Source organism: Motacilla alba, chromosome 23 (assembly GCF_015832195.1).
Source record: "Motacilla alba alba isolate MOTALB_02 chromosome 23, Motacilla_alba_V1.0_pri, whole genome shotgun sequence".
In the NCBI taxonomy this organism is placed as follows: domain Eukaryota; kingdom Metazoa; phylum Chordata; class Aves; order Passeriformes; family Motacillidae; genus Motacilla; species Motacilla alba.
Genome location: NC_052038.1, coordinates 1,189,062 through 1,209,786, shown reverse-complemented (window position 1 = coordinate 1,209,786; position 20,725 = coordinate 1,189,062). Strand labels below are relative to the sequence as shown.

Sequence of the window (20,725 nt, the reverse complement as noted above, 5' to 3'; positions counted from 1 at the left end):
ATGGGGCATTTCAGGAAGAATGGTGATGGGATTGTTATTGAATTCCTCAGTGGATACTGAGATATCCTGGGCAGACTTTTGCACCCCAAAAAGCTCCTTGAGGGCTCAGGGAACATCCCAGCCCTTTCCCTGCCACTCATCTCTCCCACCCCCTATCATTTCCTTACAGCCCAAGGGAATTTCTATCCCAGCACCTCCTCCTTCCAGGGTGCTGATCCAGCCAGGAGGAGACCCCAAACCCTCCGGGTCCCATTATTCAATGGAGAAATAAGAATAAATCCCCAATTCTCCAAGAAATTCTCACCCATTGGGGGGGGGGGGGGGGGGGGGGGGTTGCTCCCATATTTAAGCTCCAAATCCCCCATATTAAAAATACAAATCCCCCAAATTTAAACTAAAGGTTTCCCATATTTAAGCCCAAACTCTCCCATATTTAAGCCCTAAATGTAAGCCCAAACTCCCCAAAATTTAAGCACAAAAATCCACCAGATCCAAGACCAAGATCCCCAAATTCCAGCCCCCACCCACCCAGGATTTAAGCCCATGATGGGAGCGGGCAGTGGGGGTGGTGCCCGTGGGTTGTGGAATTACCCCGAGGAGAGGGAAACCCACCGGGCTCATCCCACAAATCCCATTTGCGCCGGCAGCTCCCACGTCGCCGGGCAGGCGAATCCCTCAGACCTGCGTTGTTTGATCCGCGGTTTTAACGCTAAAAAATTGGATAAACGCTGGAAGGAGCACCCACACCCGCCGGGCTGGGTGGGCGCACACGGGAACCACCTCCAGATGTCCGCTCATCCCTCCAGGATGTGGGAGCGTCCCCTCCTCCTCCAAAACAATCCCAGAAAAATCAATATTTTGGGAGCCGTTTCGCCTCCCCACCGGCTGCCGCCGGCTGCTCCTTTGGCGGCGCCGGCGCTCGCAGGGATTATTTTCGCTCCCCGGCTCGTTAGCGGGGTTGTTACCAGGCAGATTTCCCCAGCCCGGCTTCTCCTTCGCAGCCCGCGGGCCGTGGAGGAGGGAATGCCGGTTTCCATAGCGATGCGCTTGGCTTTAATCGGGGGCTCTTCCCTGGGAGGATTGGTTACGGAAAGGGGCGCTAAAGAAGTCAGTAAATTGGACATTTTTTTGGTATACATATGTATATAATATATTCATTTTTTCCCTCTCCTCTGTGGGATTATATTAACGGTGTCTTTGAGGCATCAGTTGAGATTTGGGGGGAAATACCTCTGGCTTCTCCCAGGTGTCAGGAGAAAGGACAAAACCGGGAAAATCAGCACGGCTTGATCCGTGTCCACCGCGGGCTGCTGGGGCATCTCCTCCGGCATCCATCCCGCCCCATCTGCTGGGCTTTGGCAAATTTTTGGAGCAGGTTGTCCCATTCCTTTGCTCTTCCCTGCCTGGTCCCCTCCCACGTCCAGCCCCAGCCTTTGTCTGTGTCATTCCCGGAATGTGTGATTTAGGGAGTCAGGCTCCCCACATCGCTCCTGGCTGCCCATCTTATTCACTCTGGCTGTGCAGTGCCCCAAAGTTAAACCCAAGATTCCCAAATTTGAGCTCAAGATCGCCCATATTTAAGCCCCAAATCCTCCAAATTTAACCCCTAAATTCCCCAAATATAAGGACAAAATTCCCCAAATTTAAACCTAAGATTCCCAAATTTGAGCCCAAGATCCCCCATATCTAAGCCCCAAATTCCCCAAATTTAAGCCCCAAGTCCCCCAAATATAAGGACAAAATCCCTGAAAGTGAAATCCAAGATCTCCCAAATTAAAACACAAAATCCCCTAAAATTTAAACCCCAAATCCATCAGATCTAAGACCAAGATCCCCAAATCCAAAACCTAAACCCAGATTAAAGCACAAGCTGTCCTAAATCTTAGATCCCAAAATTAAGCCCCAGCTTCCCCAGATCTCAGCTAATGAGTCCCCAAATTTAAGCCCAAAACCTCCCAAATTTAAGCCCTAGTTTGCTCAGACCTAGGCCCAAGATCTGCCAGGTTTAAACCCACATTCCCTACATTCCATCCCCGAGCTCACAGATTAAAACCCAACACCGCCCAGGTTTCAGCCCTGAGCAATTCCCCATTTGCTCGTGGGGTTTTTAGGGATTTTTCCTGCATTTTAATTAACGCTCCACCTCTCAGTGGCTTCTGCTGGGGCTCTCCAAGGGGATGCCTGCTCGAGGTCCTGGATTAATCCTGATTTTCTTTGGGGCTGTTGGTTTAGGGGCCGATGTCCCTGGGGATAACAAATTCCTGCAAGGCTGAGCTGGGGCTCAGGGATCTGCCTTGGATGGGACAGGGATTGATTGATTGATTGGGATTTGGGATGCTAGAATGGGATGGGGGGATGGGATGTGGGATGGGATGGGATAGAATGGATGGAATGGGATTGGCATGATGGGATACAGTGGGATAAAATGGGATAAAGTGGGATGGGGATGGGATATGTGGGATGCACAGAATGGATGGAATGGGGTGGGATAGGATTGGCATGAATGGGATTGGGAATGGATGGGTGGTATGGGACACAATGGCATGGGATGGGATACAGAGGGATGGGATATGTGGGATGCACAGAATGGATGGAATGGGATTGGGATAGGATGGGATACAGTGGGATGTGTGGGATGCATAAAATGGATGGACTGGGATGGGATTGGCATGAATGGGATTGGGAACGGGTGGGTGGTATGGGACACAAAGGGATACAATGGGATACAGTGGGATACCATGGGATGGATGGCTGGGAGAACAGCAGACTCTCTGGTCACTCCAGAGGGGCCAGCCCTGCTCCCACAGGTTTGGAGCAGCTCCCAGCTTGGTGTTCCCAAGGCACAGCTTTTCTCCAGGGCTGGAGCTTCCCTGCACTCTGCTGTGCCTCAGTTTCCCTGAGAACCTGCTCCATGGACCTGCTCCCCCTTGGCAGGAGAGCAGATGCTGAGCAGGAATCAGGCTGTTTTCCAGGGAAACCGAGGCACAGCAGGGCAGGCTCACCACCAGTGACCTCAGCCTCACTGGAACGCTGGGTCCAGCTGTGGTCACAGCCCTGTGACTCAGTTTCCCCCCTGGGCTGTTCCCACTGCATTCCTCTCTCCGGGGACACTCCTGGCACCCTCTCATCCCCTCCCATAAGTGCCACCACCCCGTGTCTCCCCACCAGGGCACCCTGGGCTTGCCGAGGTCACTGCCAGGTGACGCTGGGGGATGCTGAGCACCAGCCCGGGATGAGCGGAACCGTGCCGGCTCCCTCCTGCAGGAGCAGCAGTTCCGAGGGGATGGATGGAGCAGTGCCCCGCGGGGACATCCAGCCCGGCTCCCTCCTGCAGGAGCAGCAGCAGTTCCGAGGGGATGGATGGAGCGGTTCCCCTCGGGAACATCCAGCCCGGCTCCCTCCTGCAGGAGGAGCAGTTCCGAGGGGATGGATGGAGCGGTTCCCCTCGGGAACATCCAGCCCGGCTCCCTCCTGTGGGAACAGCAGTTCCGAGGGGATGGATGGAGCGGTTCCCCGCGGGAACATCCAGCCCGGCTCCCTCCTGCAGGAACAGCAGTTCCGAGGGGATGGATGGAGCAGTGCCCCTCGGGAACATCCAGCCCGGCTCCCTCCTGCAGGAACAGCAGTTCCGAGGGGATGGATGGAGCGGTTCCCCTGGGAACATCCAGCCCGGCTCCCTCCTGCAGGAACAGCAGTTCCGAGGGGATGGATGGAGCAGTGCCCCTCGGGAACACCCAGCCGCTGTGCGGGAGGGCAGCGTGCGATGGGCGGGCAGGAAATTGAGCTGCTTCGATCGCCCCGGCTTTCCCTCGGCGTGGAAAAGTTTCCTGGCTGGGAGGCAGGAGGGGAAAGGGATCTGGCAGCAGCATTTGTGGGATGCTGCCAACAGGAGCCGGGGCGTTGTGCTAAAGCTCAGTGAAATATAAATGCCGTGTTGTGTCAGAGTTAAGGAGATATTTTAGCAGCGGTAAATCGGTTAGACCTGCCTGCTCCTGGGGAAATTGGGAATTTGTGGTGTTTTCAGGGGGAAAAAAATAAATCAGAATTCCCGGGGTTCTTATGGGGGTATTGGAGCCGAATGCAGCCAGACCCCGCAGGCTGGGAGCTGAGGGGGCCCAGGGCTTTGTTTTAGGGGTGGAAATGAGGAGGAGCTTCCTCCGGGGTGACAATCATCGGGAGGTGATCGTGGAGCATCCCCTCCCCACGCGGGAACACCAAATTCCCTGGATTTCAGCGTTCCCAGCATCTCAGAAGGTTTGGGGGGGTGGGGGGGGTGTCTCTATGCTGTGCCTCAGTTTCCCTTTCCTGTGGTGGAGCCAGAACAAGATGGGCCGGGTTTGATCAGCTACATTTAGGGGAAATAATAATAATAATAATAATAATAATAATAATAATAATAACTGTTAGCCCCCCCAGGGCTGCATTTTCCAGCCCTCCCTGATGGAACCTCAGGGACGGACGGAGCCAGGAGCACGGATGTGGGAGCAGGGCTTGGAGGGCACCCGAGGGGGGACACCCTGGGGTCCCCAGGGGGTCCCAGGGGTGGGGACGCCCCCAGGGGTGCATCCCATGGGGCAGATTCCATCGGGATCCCGGGGTACAGACAGGCGCATCCAGCCGGGCCTGCGTTCCCATGGCAACGCCGCCGGATGCGGGGAAATGAAATAAATAACTGGGAAAGGGGAGGGGGCATCGGATGGGAGAGAGCAGGGGAAGCCGTGGGGTGAGCGGTGGATGCTGGAGGGCCCTGGCGGGGGACCCTGGGCACCCCAAGTGTCCCCAGTGCCACATCCCGGGCACCAGGGATGCTCCAGCCACGCGGTGGGAGCTCCCACCTGGGGGGTTCACAGGGGCCCCAAAACCTGCGGCATCCACCAGGGACTGTCCCAGCTGGGGAAGGACCCCATTTGTGCCTCTTTCCCCCCAGTTTCTGCTCCTGCCGTGGTTTTGCTCCTGCATCGGGGCCTCGTTCCAGCTGGGGCTGCATCCTGCTCGTCCCCACCCGATGCTGGAGAGGGATGGGCGCCTTGCGTTTCTTTCCATCTGTGATTTCATGAAGGTGTTTGCAGATGGAAGTAGGTCAGGAACTTGTTTCCAAGTCATTAAATGAAGTCCCTGGGTTCACAGCGGTGTTTGCACCTCCGTAACAGCCAACCGTACTCTCCTCTCATTTAAATCGCGGCCGATTCCCCGTCCCGGGGCCGGGGCTGCGGGGCGGAGCCGCTTCCCACGGCTCCTGGGGCTCCTCATGGGCAAGGGAGGCGTTGGCAGAGCCAAAATGCCCTGAACGGCCTCAAAAAGAGGGGCTGGGGGAGGGGGGAGCCTGTTAGGGGGTCGGGGTGGGGATGCGGGGTCCTGGATCACCTTTGGGGTGGGACCGGGCGCGGCTGTCCCTGGGGCTGGGCCGGAGCTCCAGGGATGCTCCATCAGCCGGGGGCTGTGGAGAGCATTCCTTATGGATCGGGCATCCCGCTGCCTTGCAAACGCCGCCCCGGGGGGTTTCTCTCCGAACCCCGATGTTGTTTTGGGACCAGAACTCCCAGAGGTGGCGGCGGCTCCGGGACGGGGCGAGCGGGGCTGTCTCAGCACCTCCGGCCGCGGCACGCGAGTCAGAACGGCCACATCTCCTCAAAACGCGGCCGAATGAAGAGTTAAATCCCTGGCGAGCCTCGGGCATATGGTGTGCGGGAGGAAATCACCCGGCTGCGGGATAATGACCCATGGGGGGCCAGGAGCCCTGCCCGGAGCGGAGCTCAGAGCTCAGCCCGAGGTGCAGCTGCTGCTGCGGGGCTGAGGAGCAGCAGGGAGCCGGGAGCAGCATCCTGCCTGCTCCAGGATCCTGCCCAGCACCTGCTCCGGGTCCTGACTGCTCCAGGAAGAGAGAGAAGGCTCCAGGGAGAGCTCAGAGCCCTTGCAGGGCCTGAAGGGGCTCCAGGAGAGCTGCAGAGGGACTGGGGACAAGGCCTGCAGGGCCAGCACACAGGGAATGGCTCCCAGTGCCAGAGGGCAGGGCTGGATGGGATCTTGGCAATGAGGAATTGTTCCCTGGCAGGGTGGGCAGGGGCTGGGCTGGAATTGCCAGAGCAGCTGGGGCTGCCCCTGGATCCCTGGCAGTGCCCAAGGCCAGGCTGGACACTGGGGCTGGAGCACCTGGGACAGGGGGAGGTGTCCCTGCCGTGGGAATGGGGTGGGATTTAAGGTCATTTAAGGTCCTTTCCAACTCGAACCATTCTGGGATTCTCTGGTTCCCGGAGGAGCTGCTGGGCAGGAAGGTTCCTGCTTTCCCAGGTTTTGGGTCCGGGGTGTTCACCCAGCACTCCCCCCTCGCAGTCGGATTTCCAAGCTCAGTTTCTCAGCTGTGGGAAGGGGCTCCTGGTGACCCTGCACTGCTCCCAGCACAGCCAGAGCAGGATCCAGCTCTCCCACCCTCCTTGTGGGGGTTAAGGACTGGGAAAACTTGGAGTGATGGGATGGGTTTGGAAGAAGGCGAGGGGGCTGAAACCAACGCGTGATCCAGGGACAGAGGAACTCCTTCCCTCTTACATTTGGTGCCAGCACGCCAGAAAAATCCCACTTTCCCCCAGCTCTGCCTCCCTGGTGCCATCTCCCTGAGCCCCAGCTGAGCTTGTGTCCCCTCCCGGCACTGCCCTGCCCTCCCGCTCCAGTTTCCCGGGGCAAACAAATCCCTTTCAGGCCGGGATGAGCGGGACCAGCGCCCGCCCCCAGCTAATTGCTGGGATTTGCTGCAGAGCGAAGTTTTGGGGCCGATCGATGAACTCGGGAGTGTTTAATTAAGAGGGAGCCCTAAAACTCGTTGCATTGATCAGCCGCAGGTTTATCTTAATTGGCAGTGGGACGGCGTTTGCATCCCGGCTCCGGAGGCTCTGGGGCTGGGGGTGCTGGGAGCAGCAGGAATTCCCATTCCAGGGGCAGGGAGGATGCTCTGAGCCCCGCGGAATAATTCTGGCTGTGTTGGATGCTGCTGGCAAGTTCCTTGAGATGCCGCGGAGCCAGGGCTGCTGTCGCCGAAGGGCTGGGGGTCCTGGAGGTCCCTCCCAGGGCCATTTTCTCCCACAAGGATCGGGGATGATGCTCCGGGGGCTGGAGCAGCCCGAGGAGCAGCTCGGAGCTGAGGGTGCTCACTCAGCCCCGCAATTCCCTGGGCAGGGGCACCAAACCTGGACTCTCCCGCTGGAGGCTGTGCCTCAGTTTCCCGACTCGTGACACGCGTGAGGCTGGCCTTGGGATGCCCTTGGGATGCCCTTGGGATTCCTGGGATTCTCGGCGGGCACTGAGAGCTGGGGAGCTGCAGCCACGCTGCCTTTGTGAGTCTCTGTCTCTGAACCTTAGGCTGCATCCCACGAGGATGGAAAATCCGAGATCTGCTCTTCCCACGGAGGGAAAAAGCTGGAATAACACAGCCAGGGAGCGGGGCTGGACCTGCTGGGGCGGCTCCAGCAGAGCTCTGTGGTGCAATTAGCAGCCCCTAATTAGCTCATCCGTGGGGAAACTGTGGTGCTTATCCCGAATTCTGCCTCTGTGGGATGGAGAAGGGTTTGCTTCAAGCAGGGTCTTCCCAGCTCCTCCTCTTTCAGGCTGGAATTAAGGAGCCACACGGGCGTGATCCCTTCACTCCCAGCTCCATGGGATGCCCTCAGAGGTTCCCCCCACTGGATTTGCGGGGTGCCCCAACGAAGGCAGGAGTGCTGAACCTGACTCCACGTTCTCAGAAGGCTCATTTATTATTTTATGATACTATATTATATTAAAGAATGCTAAACTAAACTGTACTAAAGAATACAGAAAGGATATTTACAGAAGGTTAGAAAGATACTAATGAAAACTCGTGACTCTCTCCAGAGTCTGACACAGCTTGGCCCTGAGTGGCCAAAGAGTGAAAACAACTCCCAGCAGATCCAATGGAACAATCACCTGTGGGTGAACAATCCCCAAACACATTCCACACGAGCACAGCACAGGAGAAGCAAATGAGATCAGAATTGTTTTCCTTTTCCCTGAGGCTTCTCAGCTTCCCAGGAGAAAAGCCCTGGGCGAAGGGATTTTTCAGAGAACGTGAGTGCCACACTCTCCAGCCCCATCCCTCAGCTGGGAGCATCCCTGATACCCAAAGCTCCCATCCAGCTCCCGTTAAGCAGCTCCAGTGACAGCCCCCAGACGGATGGGTGGCCATAAACCCCGAGCACTGCGCTCCCGGTATCATTTATTATTTACATTCCTCAATTGAGGAGATTTACAGCCTGCCTGTGAGTGTTTCCAGAGGCTGTTTCCTCGGAGAGCTGAACGAGCAGGGAAGTGAATTCAGTTTCAGTGCAAACAGCCTTGTCCCGGCCCCACAGACCCAGGGGCTGCTGCTCCAAGGGTTTGCATCACCTTTAATTAAAATCAGGGTCCTGCTGGCACTGATCCAGCAGATCCTACCCCAGGGATAGGGTAGGGGATGGGATATCCCAGCCCTAGGGTGGAGCTGGGCTGAAATCAGTGGGAATTAGAGGCTTCACTAAGGAAATTCAATGAGTATTTGGAGTTTTATGGATGGGGAAACTGAGGCACAGCTGGTGGATGCACATTCCTGGGAAAAACTCAGGCATGCACTTTCCCCACCTCATTAATTCTCGCCTGTAATTAGGCTCACTAAGGCAGGGATGATGCCTGGGCCCCCGCGGGTTGTCCCCTGATTCCAGATCCCTGTGGGAGCTGCTGGGGAATGGAGGCGAGAGGCAAACCCCTTTTTTCTCATGGTTTTCAGGATTAACTCCCCCTTTCTGTGGCAGAAAATTGGGGAATGATTCTGTGAAGAGAACAGGAGGCCCTGAAGCCCTCAGGGTGAATCTGGGGCACCTCAAAGAGTGACAGGACAGGGCTGAGTAAGACAACTGGAAAAAAATTTGGGTTTTCCAGGCTGCTGCCAACCTGTCCCTGCACCTTGCGGTGTGTCAGCACCCTCAAGTCCCCTAAAACTCCCTTAAAAGTTCTCTAAAGAGCCATGGCCTCATCCAAAATCCCCATTTTTTTAAAAATTTAACCCATTGCTGAATGTTCCAGAGCTCCCACCTCGCCTTTGCTCACCCCTTCCTTGGAGCTAATCCTGTGATTAGGAGCAATGGAGCCATGAATTAGTGCTGGGATCAGGGCTGGGTCCCCTCGGCTGCCGGGGGGATTTACCCCCTGCAGCACGGCCCCGTTTGTGGGTTGCAGATGGTAACGGCCATCAGAGCCCCATGGACCCACAGAGGATGGGCTGGAAATCAAAATACGGGAGCTGGAGGCTTTTCCTGCCATAAATCCTCCTTCGGATGGGTTTTCAGCAGTGCCCGGGCTCTGAGTGCTGGGGCAGTGAGGCACAGAGTGGGGTCAACGTCTCCGTGGCTTCCCCTTTTAGCTCCAATGATCCCCAAAAGCCCCAGTCCTGCTGGCCAGTGCATCACACAGACATTCCAGCCTACCCAACCCGTTATCCATGGAATTCCCAGCGATTCCCAGCTGCTCCTTGCCCTCAGCGCCCCGGGGGTGCCCGGCCCTGACCCCTGCCCCTCCCCTGCTCTGTTGCAGGTCGCTGCTCTGGAGAGGCAGATCTTTGATTTCCTGGGATACCAGTGGGCCCCCATCCTGGCGAACTTCCTGCACATCATGGCCGTGATTTTGGGCATTTTTGGGACCATCCAGTACAGATCCAGATACCTCATGATGGTAGGTACCACCCTGGGGGGGCAGCAGCACCAGCCCCGGGGGGCTCAGCCCCGGGTCCCTCCTGTATCCCTGGGAACACAGAAGCCGTGGCTGCTCCATCCCTGCCAGTGCCCAGGGCCAGGCTGGACAGGGCTGGGAGTGGGATAGAGGGATTTGGCAGAGGTAGGAATTGGAGCCCTCACAAAGGAAATCCAACGAGTATTTGGAGTTTTATGGACGGGGAAACTGAGGCACAGCCGGTGGGTGCACATCCTCGGGAAAACCTCGGGCAAGCACCTTCCCCACCTCATTAATTCTCGCCTGTGATCAGGACTCACAAACCCAGCCTGGGATGATGCCTGGGCCCCCGTGGGTTCTCCCCTAACTGATGAACTCTAAGGTCCCTCCCACCCCAAACTGTGCTGTGATCGTGGGATTGTGTGATTGATCGTGTGATCGTGTGATCGTGTCATTGTGTGATCGTGTCATCGTGTGATCGTGTCATTGTGTGATCGTGTGATCGATCGTGTGATCGTGTCATTGTGTGATCGTGTGATCGATCGTGTGATCGTGTCATTGTGTCATTGTGTCATTGTGTCATTGTGTGATCGTGTCATTGTGTCATCCCACGGTCCCAGCCCGGACCCCTGGACGCAGCGGGCGGAGCGGGGCTGGAGGGAGAGCAGCGGGGCTGGAGGGGGAGCGGTGGGGCTGGAGGGGGGATGGAAGGGGTGCAGCGTGGGGGTACAGAGGGGCTGGAGGGGGTGCAGCTGGGCTGGAGGGGGAGCGGCGGGGCTGGAGCGGGAGCGGCGGGGCTGGAAGGGGTGCAGCGGGGCTGGAGCGGGGCTGGAGGGGGTGCAGCTGGGCTGGAAGGGGTGCAGCGGGGCTGGAGCGGGGCTGGAGGGGGTGCAGCGTGGGGGTGCAGCGGGGCTGGAGGGGGTGCCCGTGCCCTGAGCCGTCTCCTCCCGCAGTACGCGGTGTGGTTGGTGCTGTGGGTCGGCTGGAACGCCTTCATCATCTGCTTCTACCTGGAGGTCGGGCGCTTGTCACAGGTAACGACCCCACCTTCCTCCCTGCATCCTCCTGCCCTCCATCCTTCCGTCCTGCCTGCTGGCCCGGCCTTGCCCTCCTCCTCCTCCTCCTCCTCCCCTTCCTTCTCCCCCAGAAGTGCCCTCCAGGGCCCGGGGGTGCCCCAGCCCCCCAGCAAAGCGGATGCCGGGGGCGTCTCCCCGCAGCACGGAATTCCCGTGGGATGGGATGGACAAACGGACAGCTCAGGGTGGCAGAAGAGCGGCTGTTTCTGAACCCAAACTGAATTTCCTTTATCTCCGCTGAGGATAAGGGAGAGGCGGAGCACCGGGAACGGGATGAGCGGGGGCAGGAAAGCTCGGGGCAGGGTCTCTGGCAGGGATGGGGAGGGCAGTGGGTGAGAGGAGGAGAACCCCTGCTGTAAATTCCCAATTTTCCCGGGATTTCTGGGGCTCACCGGGATCAGCATTCCCAGCTTTGGGACGTCACCGTGCGGCCATGGGGTGAGGATGTGATGGGGCTGCGCCTCCACCACACCCCGCGCTGTTAAATGGCAGCTTTTACACCGAAAAGAGCGAAACTTCCCGCGGGGATGGGGCAGCACCGGCTGCTCTGGGGGAACCTCTGAGCCCAGGGTCGGGGTCCCTGTGCGTCCCTCCCCGGCTCTGGGGACATCACGGAGGGCTGGGGACGGCCAGCTCCGCTCTCTCCGTGCTGCCCGAGCAGGGCGAAGCCTCTGGGGGTGTCCCATGGCTGGGAACATCTCCCCGAGCAGCTCCAGGGCATTCGAGGCTCTCCCGGAGCGCTGGGTGCGCAGCAGGATGGGGAGAGGGGGAGGATTCCCTCCCACCGCGGGTTTTTGTGGAAATCCCCGGTGCCGTCACAGCTCCCCCTCTTCCCTGTGCCTCAGCCACATCCCCCAGCTCCCGAAACCCAAACCCACTCGCTCCCTTTCGGGGTTTTTGCCGCCCCCAGCAGCAAAAATCTTTTAATCCCAGATCGGTGATTTCCTGTGGGGGTGGGGGAGGGCAGAGAGGGGCTGGGGGGGCTCTCTGGGGGGTGGGGGCTCCCCAGGGGTAGCAGGGGGATTCTCATGGGGTGAGGGCCCAGCCAGAGGTACCAGGGGGACCCTCGTGGGGTGGAAAGAGGCAGCCAGAGGCTGAGGATCACCCCCGCCTTGCAGGGGGGTGCTGCCTGCCCAAGGCCGCCCCACAGCTGCTGGAGAGGACCCAGGCAGAGCCCCAAAGCTTGTGAGGGGCTGACAAGGAGCTCCCTGGGACTGGGATGAGGGCGTGGCACCCCGAAAGCCCAGGGGAAGCAGCAGGGGCTGCCCTGCATCCCTGAACACGCTGATGGGTTGCTGCCATGCTCCCGTCCCTGGGGTGGCAGGAGGCCTCACAAACACCTTCCCTGCCACTCTGGTGCCCGCTCTGTGACAGTCACCCTGTCCCCCGGGTGCTGCCTGAGCAGGTGCCCACGGTGCCCGCGCGGGAGGAAGCCCCAAACCGCGGGGCTGGGGCTCAGGGAGATCACCTGCTCGGGGAGCATCCTCGCCTTGGGAAAACCCATTTTCTGTGCAACCTTCCTACAAAGAACCTCCTCCTCCTGCTGCAGGACCGGGACTTCATCATGACCTTCAACACGTCCCTGCACCGCTCGTGGTGGATGGAGAACGGCCCGGGCTGCCTGGTGACGCCGGTGCTCAACTCCAACCTGGCGCCCGAGGACCACCACGTCATCACCGTCAGCGGCTGCCTGCTCGACTACCAGTACATCGAGGTGGTGAGCAGCGCCACGCAGATCTTCCTGGCGGTAAGGGCGCCCCTCCTCACCCTCCAGCCCAAACCGGGAATGGGACTGGGGTCAGCAGAGGCGCCGTGGTGCCCCCGTCACGCGTTTCTGTCACCCAGAGAGGAGCAGACAGAGCCCTGCCAGCACCCCAGGGGTGTGTCCCACCCCAAAACTTGTCAGGTCGAGGGCTGGATGCTGCAGGGATGGAGGAGCCACTCCCTGGGAATGAGCTGCCTGCTGGGAGGGAGGGTCCCCCCACGCCGGTGACTGTCACCCCCTGTGACAGGGAGGCGGCAGTGGGACACGCCTGGAGGCAGAGCTCCCGAAAGTGGAGCTTTAGGGGGAATCGGGGTCCCCAAAGGGGCCCCCAGCACTGTGTGGGGCTCAGCACCCTCTGTGGGGGGCCAGCTCTGGACCCCTTAGAGCCCCCCCCGTGCAGCTGAATCCCTCCACCCCTGCTGCACCCCGAACTGCACCGGGATGGGCTCTGGCTGCTCCCGGGCCCCCAGCCGTGCCCGCGCTGGCACCGTGCCCGTTGTGCTGCCCATCACCCCATAACCAGCCTCTCCCTGCCCTGTTTTTCCCCAGCTCTTCGGCTTCGTCTACGCCTGCTACGTCAGCAAAGTGTTCCTGGAGGAGGAGGACAGCTGTAAGTGCCTTGGCTGGGGGGACAGGGGCACAATGTCCTTGGCTGGTGCCACCCTGAGCGGGATGGCAGCTCCCAGCGGGGCCTGGGGAAGCAACGTCCGGGTCCCAGGCAGCTGAGGAAATCCCTTTAGTTGGGTTTTTGCCCCATTTTCCCATCCCTGGTGAGGCAGAGCTGCTGGTGTGTGATGGGACCGCTGTCACTTCTCTCCTCCCTCGACAGCCACAGTGACATGGCTGTGTCCCCACTGCCAGGTTTCCACCCCAAACCAGGGGGAAACAGCATTTGAGGCAAAGTGAAGGCTAACTTCTGTCCAATCTGCTCCTCCTGATCCCACCCCGCTCCCTGCAAACCCCCCTCGGGAAGCGCCCCAGCCCCAGTGAACCAGGTGGTCGAGGCTGTGGCTGCCCAAGGGCATTAAAAGCTCATCTGCCATTAATTAATTCCCACCAGCTGGCAGATCCCAGCAGGGATGTGCTGCTTCCCCGGGATCAGCACCGGGATCAGCACCCCACCCATGGCACGGACCCACAGGTGGTCCCAACCCAGCCTGGGGCTGCAGCACCCCCGTGTTTCCCCTCCTTTCCCATGGAAATGAAACATCTCCGTGAGGAACTGGCCACTGCCTGAGGAACCAGCTCCTTTCCAAAGGGTTTATCCAGCGCTGGCGGCTCTGGAGCTCGTTTGCACTCCCACAAACTCCTGCATCCAACACAATTTTAATATTAATGCTGCCTCAGCCCGGGATGCAAATGCATCTTTTTAATGGAATATCTTATTAGATTTGGAAATGGGTGGATGGCATCAAAATCGAGAGCTGGTGGAATATTGAGTGGGGAAGGGAAATATTGCGGGAGAGGGGGGCTCTCCCCTGGGGCTCTCAGCTCTTGGACACCCATGGATAACCCAGCCCAGTGTGGGATTTGGGGACTTGGCTGGTGCTGGGGGTCCTGGAAAGGATGGAATTCCCAGCCTGGCTGCACCTGGAGTCCATCCCTGTGCTGGCTGTGCTGGGGAGAGGGGCCAGGTCTGGGGAAACATGGGGGGATCTGCGAGAAGTTGAGGCATGTCCACCCACCCAGGGCACCCCCAGAACCCCCCAGGGCACCCGCAGCCCCCCAGAGCTGCCCCGGCACCACTCGGGACGAGGGGCCAGGCTGTGATCCCGCCGGGAACGGGCTCGGAGCGGGATGAGCCTCCAGGCTGGGAATGCCAGCGGTCAAAGCCGATCTATCGTGCCTGCAGTGCCCCGAGGTGACAGCCCCAAAGGAGCGCTAGTTCCCCCAGAACTCTCCCGAAATGCCCACTCCGCGGGCAGCAGAGGGAAGCTCGCCCTCTGTCCAGCGAGGCTGTGTGGGGAGAATGGAACGGGAACGGAATCGCCGCCATCACGGGAGCTGCTCCGGCTCCTTCCCCCCGTTTCCCAGCGGTGTTTTCCCGGGATGCTGCCACGATCCCGGCTGCTGTTCCCTGGGGTGAAGCCCTGGCCGGGGGTGCCCCTGTGCCTCCCTGGATGCTCCATTCCCAAAATGCCCAGAGAGCCTGTGGGGTCTCCAAAGCGGCCTGGACAGAATTCCAAGTGCCCCGGGGGACCCTGCTTGAGTTGGGCTGGGTGACCATCAGCGATCCCTTCTGAGCTGATCCAGTTTGTGGTTCTGATTTATTCCCCTGGGAATGCAGCACTGGGATTCCCTGGGATGCTGTGGTGGCTCAGGATCACCGAATCACGGGATGGTTTGGGCGGGAAGGGACCTAAAATCCCACCCAGCGCCACCCCTGCCGCAGCAGGGACACCTCCCCCTGTCCCAGGTGCTCCCAGCCCCAGTGTCCAGCCTGGCCTTGGGCACTGCCAGGGATGCAGGGGCAGCCCCAGCTGCTCTGGCAATTCCAGCCCAGCCCCTGCCCACCCTGCCAGGGAACAATTCCTCATTGCCAAGATCCCATCCAGCCCTGCCCTCTGGCACTGGGAGCCATTCCCTGTGTGCTGGCCCTGCAGGCCTTGTCCCCAGTCCCTCTGCAGCTCTCCTGGAGCCCCTTCAGGCCCTGCAAGGGCTCTGTGGACTTCCCAGCTGCCCCCTGAGAAGTCGCATTTCCCTGGGGTGTCACATTCCGCTGGGTGCAGCTGCAGCCCGGGATGTTCCCCGCCGCACGGGGATCTCCCTGCCGCCCTTCCCGGCTCACCCCGCTGCTCTCCCGGCTCTCCCCAGTTGATTTCATCGGCGGCTTTGACTCCTACGGGTACCAGGCACCCCAGAAGACGTCGCACCTGCAGCTCCAGCCGCTCTACACGTGAGTCCCGGGCTGTTCAGGGGTGCAGGACCCTCGGTGTGCCCGCGGCGCTGTCACAGCTCCCATTTGGGGCCGCGCATCCTCCCCGCAAGTCCCCAGGCTCCCCGGGCGGGCCCGAGCGCTTGGGGGGATCGCGGTTTGTGTTCGCTGCGGTTTGTTCTCCCGGGGAGCAGCGGCTCTCCCGATCAGCGCAGCCGACTCCTCCTCGCTCTCCCTTCCCGCTAAGCCGAGCTCGATAAACACTCCAGCTGATAAGGCTGGCAAATCTAAAGGGATTAACCGCGAGCAGGCTCTGCCCGCTGCCAAAAATTAATTGTATTTTAAGCCTTGTATGCAAATTCAAGGGCGGGCGATGCCATTAGGGAGGCGGAGAGGCGCTGGGAGGGGACAAATCCATCTGTGGCACTGCTGGGCCCTCCCTGGGGACACTGCTGGGGTGGAGAGAGGAGCACCCGTGGGTCCTGTGCGCCCTGCACGGGGCTGGCCCTTCCCTGGGAGTCCCCAGCCCCCCGCGTGTGGGTGGGACACAGATGGGGACGTGGACGGTGGCATTGGCACCTCCCCATGCCAGCACCCACATCCTGGGGCTTACTGGGGTGTCCTCCCCCACCTTGAGGGGACCCAGGAGTGCTGTCCCACGGATGGGACATGTCCCCTGTGTCACTTCAGCCCTGCCTGGGTGGGACTGGACAAAGCCAGCATGAGCAGAGGGACAGAGGAGCCCACCCTGACCCCCGTGTCACCCCCAGGGCACAGGGGAGCCCACCCTGACCCCCATGTCACCCCCAGGGCACAGGGGAGCCCACCCTGACCCCCACATCACCCCCAGGGCACAGGGGAGCCCACCCTGACCCCCGTGTCACCCCCAGGGCACAGGGGAGCCCACCCTGACCCCCGTGTCACCCCCAGGCACAGGGGAGCCCACCCTGACCCCCGTGTCACCCCCGGGGCAGAGGGGAGCCCACCCTGACCCCCGTGTCACCCCCGGGGCACAGGGGAGCCCACCCTGACCCCCGTGTCACCCCCGGGGGGAGCCCACCCTGAGGGGGGGAGCCCACCCTGACCCCCGTGTCACCCCCGGGGCACAGGGGTGCCCACCCTGACCCCCGTGTCCCCCCCAGGCACAGGGGTGCCGGGGTGCTGCAGGCCCAGCGCGCCCCACGGCTGCGGGGTCAGTGCTGGAGGCTGCAGGGTTTGGGGCAATCAGCTCCAAACGGATTTGGGGTGCTGGGAACAGCAGCTTCACACACACAGGGGACACGAACGCTGCTGGCAGAGAAGGCTGGGGCCCTGTCACCGGGTAGGGACACCTCGGCTCCTGGTGGGTCCCTGTCCCTATCCTGGGAGGTTGTGCCCTCCCTGTGCCCTCTGCCAGCCCCAGTGTCCCCCTGGCACCGCCCCAGCTGCCAGGGACCCGGGCTGGGGTGTTGGGTGGCACAGGACACTGTCACCACTCTGCCAGCTCCCCCCTGTCCCCAGCAGCTCATTAATGAGCCAGTGATTAATTAATGCCGTTGTCATTGCCGTGTCCCCTCCATCCCCCTGGCAGCAGTGGCAGCTCAGGGACTCAGGGGTGTCCCTGTCCCCAAAGGAGGGGACAGGGAGGGGACACCAGGGTCCCACTGCTCCTCTCACCAGTGAGGGGACAAACGAGGGCTGGCCTGGCTCTGTGGGGCAGGTCACTCGTGTCCCCAGGGCCAGCCGTGTCTCCAGGTCACTCGTGTCTCCAGGGTCACTCGTGTCCCCAGGGCCAGCCGTGTCCCCAGGGTCACTCGTGTCCCCAGGGCCAGCCGGGCTGCAGCAATTACAGCTCATTCTGCAGTTTCTAATTAGCTGTGATTGAATTAACAGACATGGGGGGGAGGTCTGGGGATAATTACAAGAATAATAGAAATAGCAATAGCATTATTATTATTATTATTATTATTATTGTTGTTATTGTTATTATTATTATTGTTGTTGTTGTTGTTTTGTTGTTGTTGTTGTTATATTGTTGTATTGTTGTTGTTGTTTTTAACAATAACAACAATGATAAGGAAAACCTGTGATAAAACAATGGTTTAATAATTGAAACGAAGCAAAATATAATAACAACAATAATAACAGTAGTAATGGTGTTAACAGTTGTAGTAGCAAGTGCATTGTTATTATTAATAAAAATAAAAATAGCAACGACAGTAATAGGGAGGACTTGTGGGGTAACACCAGCTTAATAATTGAGGTTAAGAAAAATATAATAACAAGAATAACAGTAGGAGGAGGAGCTGTATTATTATTATAAATAATGTGAAAAATAACAGCAATGCCAGTGGGGTAACAACAGTTTAATAACTGAAATGAAAAAATATATAATAACAGGAATAATAGTAATAGTAGTATTCATAATGGTTGTAGGAGGAGCTGTGTTATTATCAACAAAAATAAAAATAGCAACAAAAGTAACAGGGAGAACCTGTGGGGTAGCAACAGTTTAATAACTGAAATTAAGCAAAAGATAATAATAATAATAATAATAATAATAATAATAATAATAATAATAATCCTAGCAATAGTAGCACTAGCAACTGGATCATTAGTATTAATAATGACAACAATAAGATTATTAATGATAACAACGATAACAATGCTGATTAGAATAACAACAATACAAATAAAAATAAAACTCAAAAGCAAGCGTAAAAATAAAAATAAAAATAGAATTATAATAGACGCAACAAGGAGAGAGAGGAATGAGCCCCAAGAGCACGGTGTCCCCATGTGAGGGGACACCAGCCCTGCTCCCCAGCCCCTCTGACATTTTGGGGGTGGAAGAGAGCAGTGACCCCATGAGAGGTCCCTACCCCCCTCTGGCTGCGGCTCTGTCCCCACATGGGGACACCCGCGGGGTCTCTCCCAGCCCCTCCCGTCCCCTCTTTGTCCCTTTGTGCCTCCTTGTCCCCCACGACACCCACGGGCTCTGTCCCAGCCCCCGCTGTCCCCTCTCTTCCAGCTCGGGATAACCGGGAGCCAGCGGCGCCAGGACCCCGCGGAGCCACCAGCCCTGATGCCACCAGCCCTGATGCCACCAGCCCTGATGCCACCACCCCCGGCGCGACGGGGCCGCCACGGCGAGCGCCCGTCCCCTCCTGCCCCCCGGGACATCGCGACAGCAGCGCCGGGAGCCGCTGGGCGGGTGGGCTGTGCCACCCCCGGGCTCCCACCCTGCCCGCGGTGGGGACACGGCGACAGCGCCGAGGTGGCAGCGCTCACGGGACACCGCTGGATCTGCCTCTCCCGGCCTGGCTTTTCCTTGGAGCAGCGGAGCGGGCTCGGGACGGGGACAGGGACAGGGACAGGCACCGCCCTGGGGACAGGCGGGCTCGGGACAATTTCGCGGAGCTCCGGATCTGGCTCAGACTGGCTCCACGCACGGGACCGTGCTCCCGGCAGGAATTCTCCGGCCCCCACGCCGGGATGAAGCGGCGGCCAAGGGGCTCGCTCTGGGATGCTCCGAGGAGTCGGATCCGTCCATCAGCATCGCCTCGACCCCCGGATTTGGGGACGCGGGGGGACACACAGGACCCCGAAGTCCCCCTGCACCCCCCTCCCGCCCACATTCTGGGGCCTTGCTCCGAGCTGGGAACAGCGAGGCTGCTGTGGCCCAGCCCCGTTCCCGCCCTCCGAACGATCTGATGAATGTTTTGGGTTGCTTTGGGATTTTTTTTCCCCCAATCATTTCTTTGGGTTTTTATTTAATTTAAAGTGCCTGAGTAGACTCTGGCTGAGCCGGGCCCCCCCAAGGCTGACACCGTGCCTTCAGCATCGCTGGGACCCCCCAGGGCCCTCCCAAACCTCGCCCAGGGCTGGGGGTTCCCCCCGGTCCCTTCATCCGTGGGGGTCTCGGTGCCACATCCATCCGTCAGCTCCAGCGGCACAGGGACACCGGCACGGGGGGAGGGATTTTTGGGGTGTGAGGTGGGGTGGGCAGGATTGCTTTGCAGAAGGAAGATCAGCTGGGAAGGAAAAGCCTTGGAAGGAACTGGAAGGGGAAAAGGGAGTTTCCTGGAGTGTCCCAGCTTCCCAGAAGCTCCTCGCTCTCCTTCCTGTGGGATGTGGCTCCTCCAGACCCCTGGATCTGCTCTGAAGCCCACCCTGCCCTCCTGGGAGCTGGGGAATTTGGGTGGGTTTCACCTCCCAGCTGTTTCTCCTCCAGTGCCAGGGGAATTTTTTACACCCTGGAATGGTTTGTTGACCCTTCCCAACAGGGAGTGCTGGAAGTGCCAGGGCCTGGAGCTGGGATGGGCTGAGCCCCCACGGCCCCCACCACCTCCAGCCAAGCTGTGAACTCTACAGGCAATAATTTTCCACCCTTTGCCCCTCTTTTTTCCATGGAAAATGGTGGGTTTATCAGGCAGTGATCCCCCTCATCCCCCACAACATATCCCCATCCCCAAGCCCTGGGGCCAGCAGCATCCTTGGGGTTTATTTTCCTCTCCAGGACCAAGGATGCTGCACTGACCTGCTCTGGGACGGGATGGGATGAGATGGGATGGACAGGCAGGCACTCCCCTGCTACCAACCCTTCCCAAACCCAGCAGGAAGCAGCAGGAAGAGCTCACTGCATTGAAGCTCTTGGGAAGAGCCTCCCTCCCTCCCTGGGCTCCACAGGAGCTGGGCACGGTGCTGCAGGACCTTGGGTGTTTCTGTTCCGTTGGCTTGGTTTTCTATGAGCCCGTCTTTGTAACGTGAATCGAGGATTTCTTTTCTATTCTGTAATTATAAAAGTCAAAGGAAAGTTTCAGCTGGTGCTGTTCTGCTTTGGGGCACTTCCCTTCCCCAGGCAGTCCAGGTGACTAAGGTGGGGGTGGTTTTTAAATTTTTTTAAAAATTCTTTTTCTCTTCTTCCCTTCCTTCATACTGCCACCTCCCTCCTCAGGGCTCTGAATGCCCCAGATTTCCCCATTTTATATCATGGAATGCTTTGGATTGGGAAGAGAGCTTAAATCCCACCCAGTGCCACCCCTGCCATGGCAGGGACACCTCCCCCTGTCCCAGGTGCTCCCAGCCCCAGTGTCCAGCCTGGCCTTGGGCACTGCCAGGGATGCAGGGGCAGCCCCAGCTGCTCTGGCAATTCCAGCCCAGCCCCTGCCCACCCTGCCAGGGAACAATTCCTCATTGCCAAGATCCCATCCAGCCCTGCCCTCTGGCACTGGGAGCCATTCCCTGTGTGCTGGCCCTGCAGGCCTTGTCCCCAGTCCCTCTGCAGCTCTCCTGGAGCCCCTTCAGGCCCTGCAAGGGCTCTGA

The 20,725-nt window shown here is 59.2% G+C and overlaps 1 protein-coding gene across 1 annotated transcript in view; it reads left to right on the top strand.

The window, feature by feature from the left end:
* Window positions 1-20,443, top strand: part of NKAIN1 (sodium/potassium transporting ATPase interacting 1) — a 24,016-nt gene extending 3,573 nt beyond the window's left edge. Inside the window, exons 2-7 of the mRNA XM_038161163.1 lie at window positions 9,571-9,708; window positions 10,659-10,739; window positions 12,331-12,528; window positions 13,096-13,156; window positions 15,361-15,442; window positions 18,432-20,443. Coding sequence (XP_038017091.1) covers window positions 9,571-9,708; window positions 10,659-10,739; window positions 12,331-12,528; window positions 13,096-13,156; window positions 15,361-15,442; window positions 18,432-18,441 — 570 coding nt within the window. The 3' untranslated portion in view covers window positions 18,442-20,443. The remainder of the gene's footprint in view (window positions 1-9,570; window positions 9,709-10,658; window positions 10,740-12,330; window positions 12,529-13,095; window positions 13,157-15,360; window positions 15,443-18,431) is intronic.
* The last annotated feature ends 282 nt before the right edge of the window (window positions 20,444-20,725 follow it).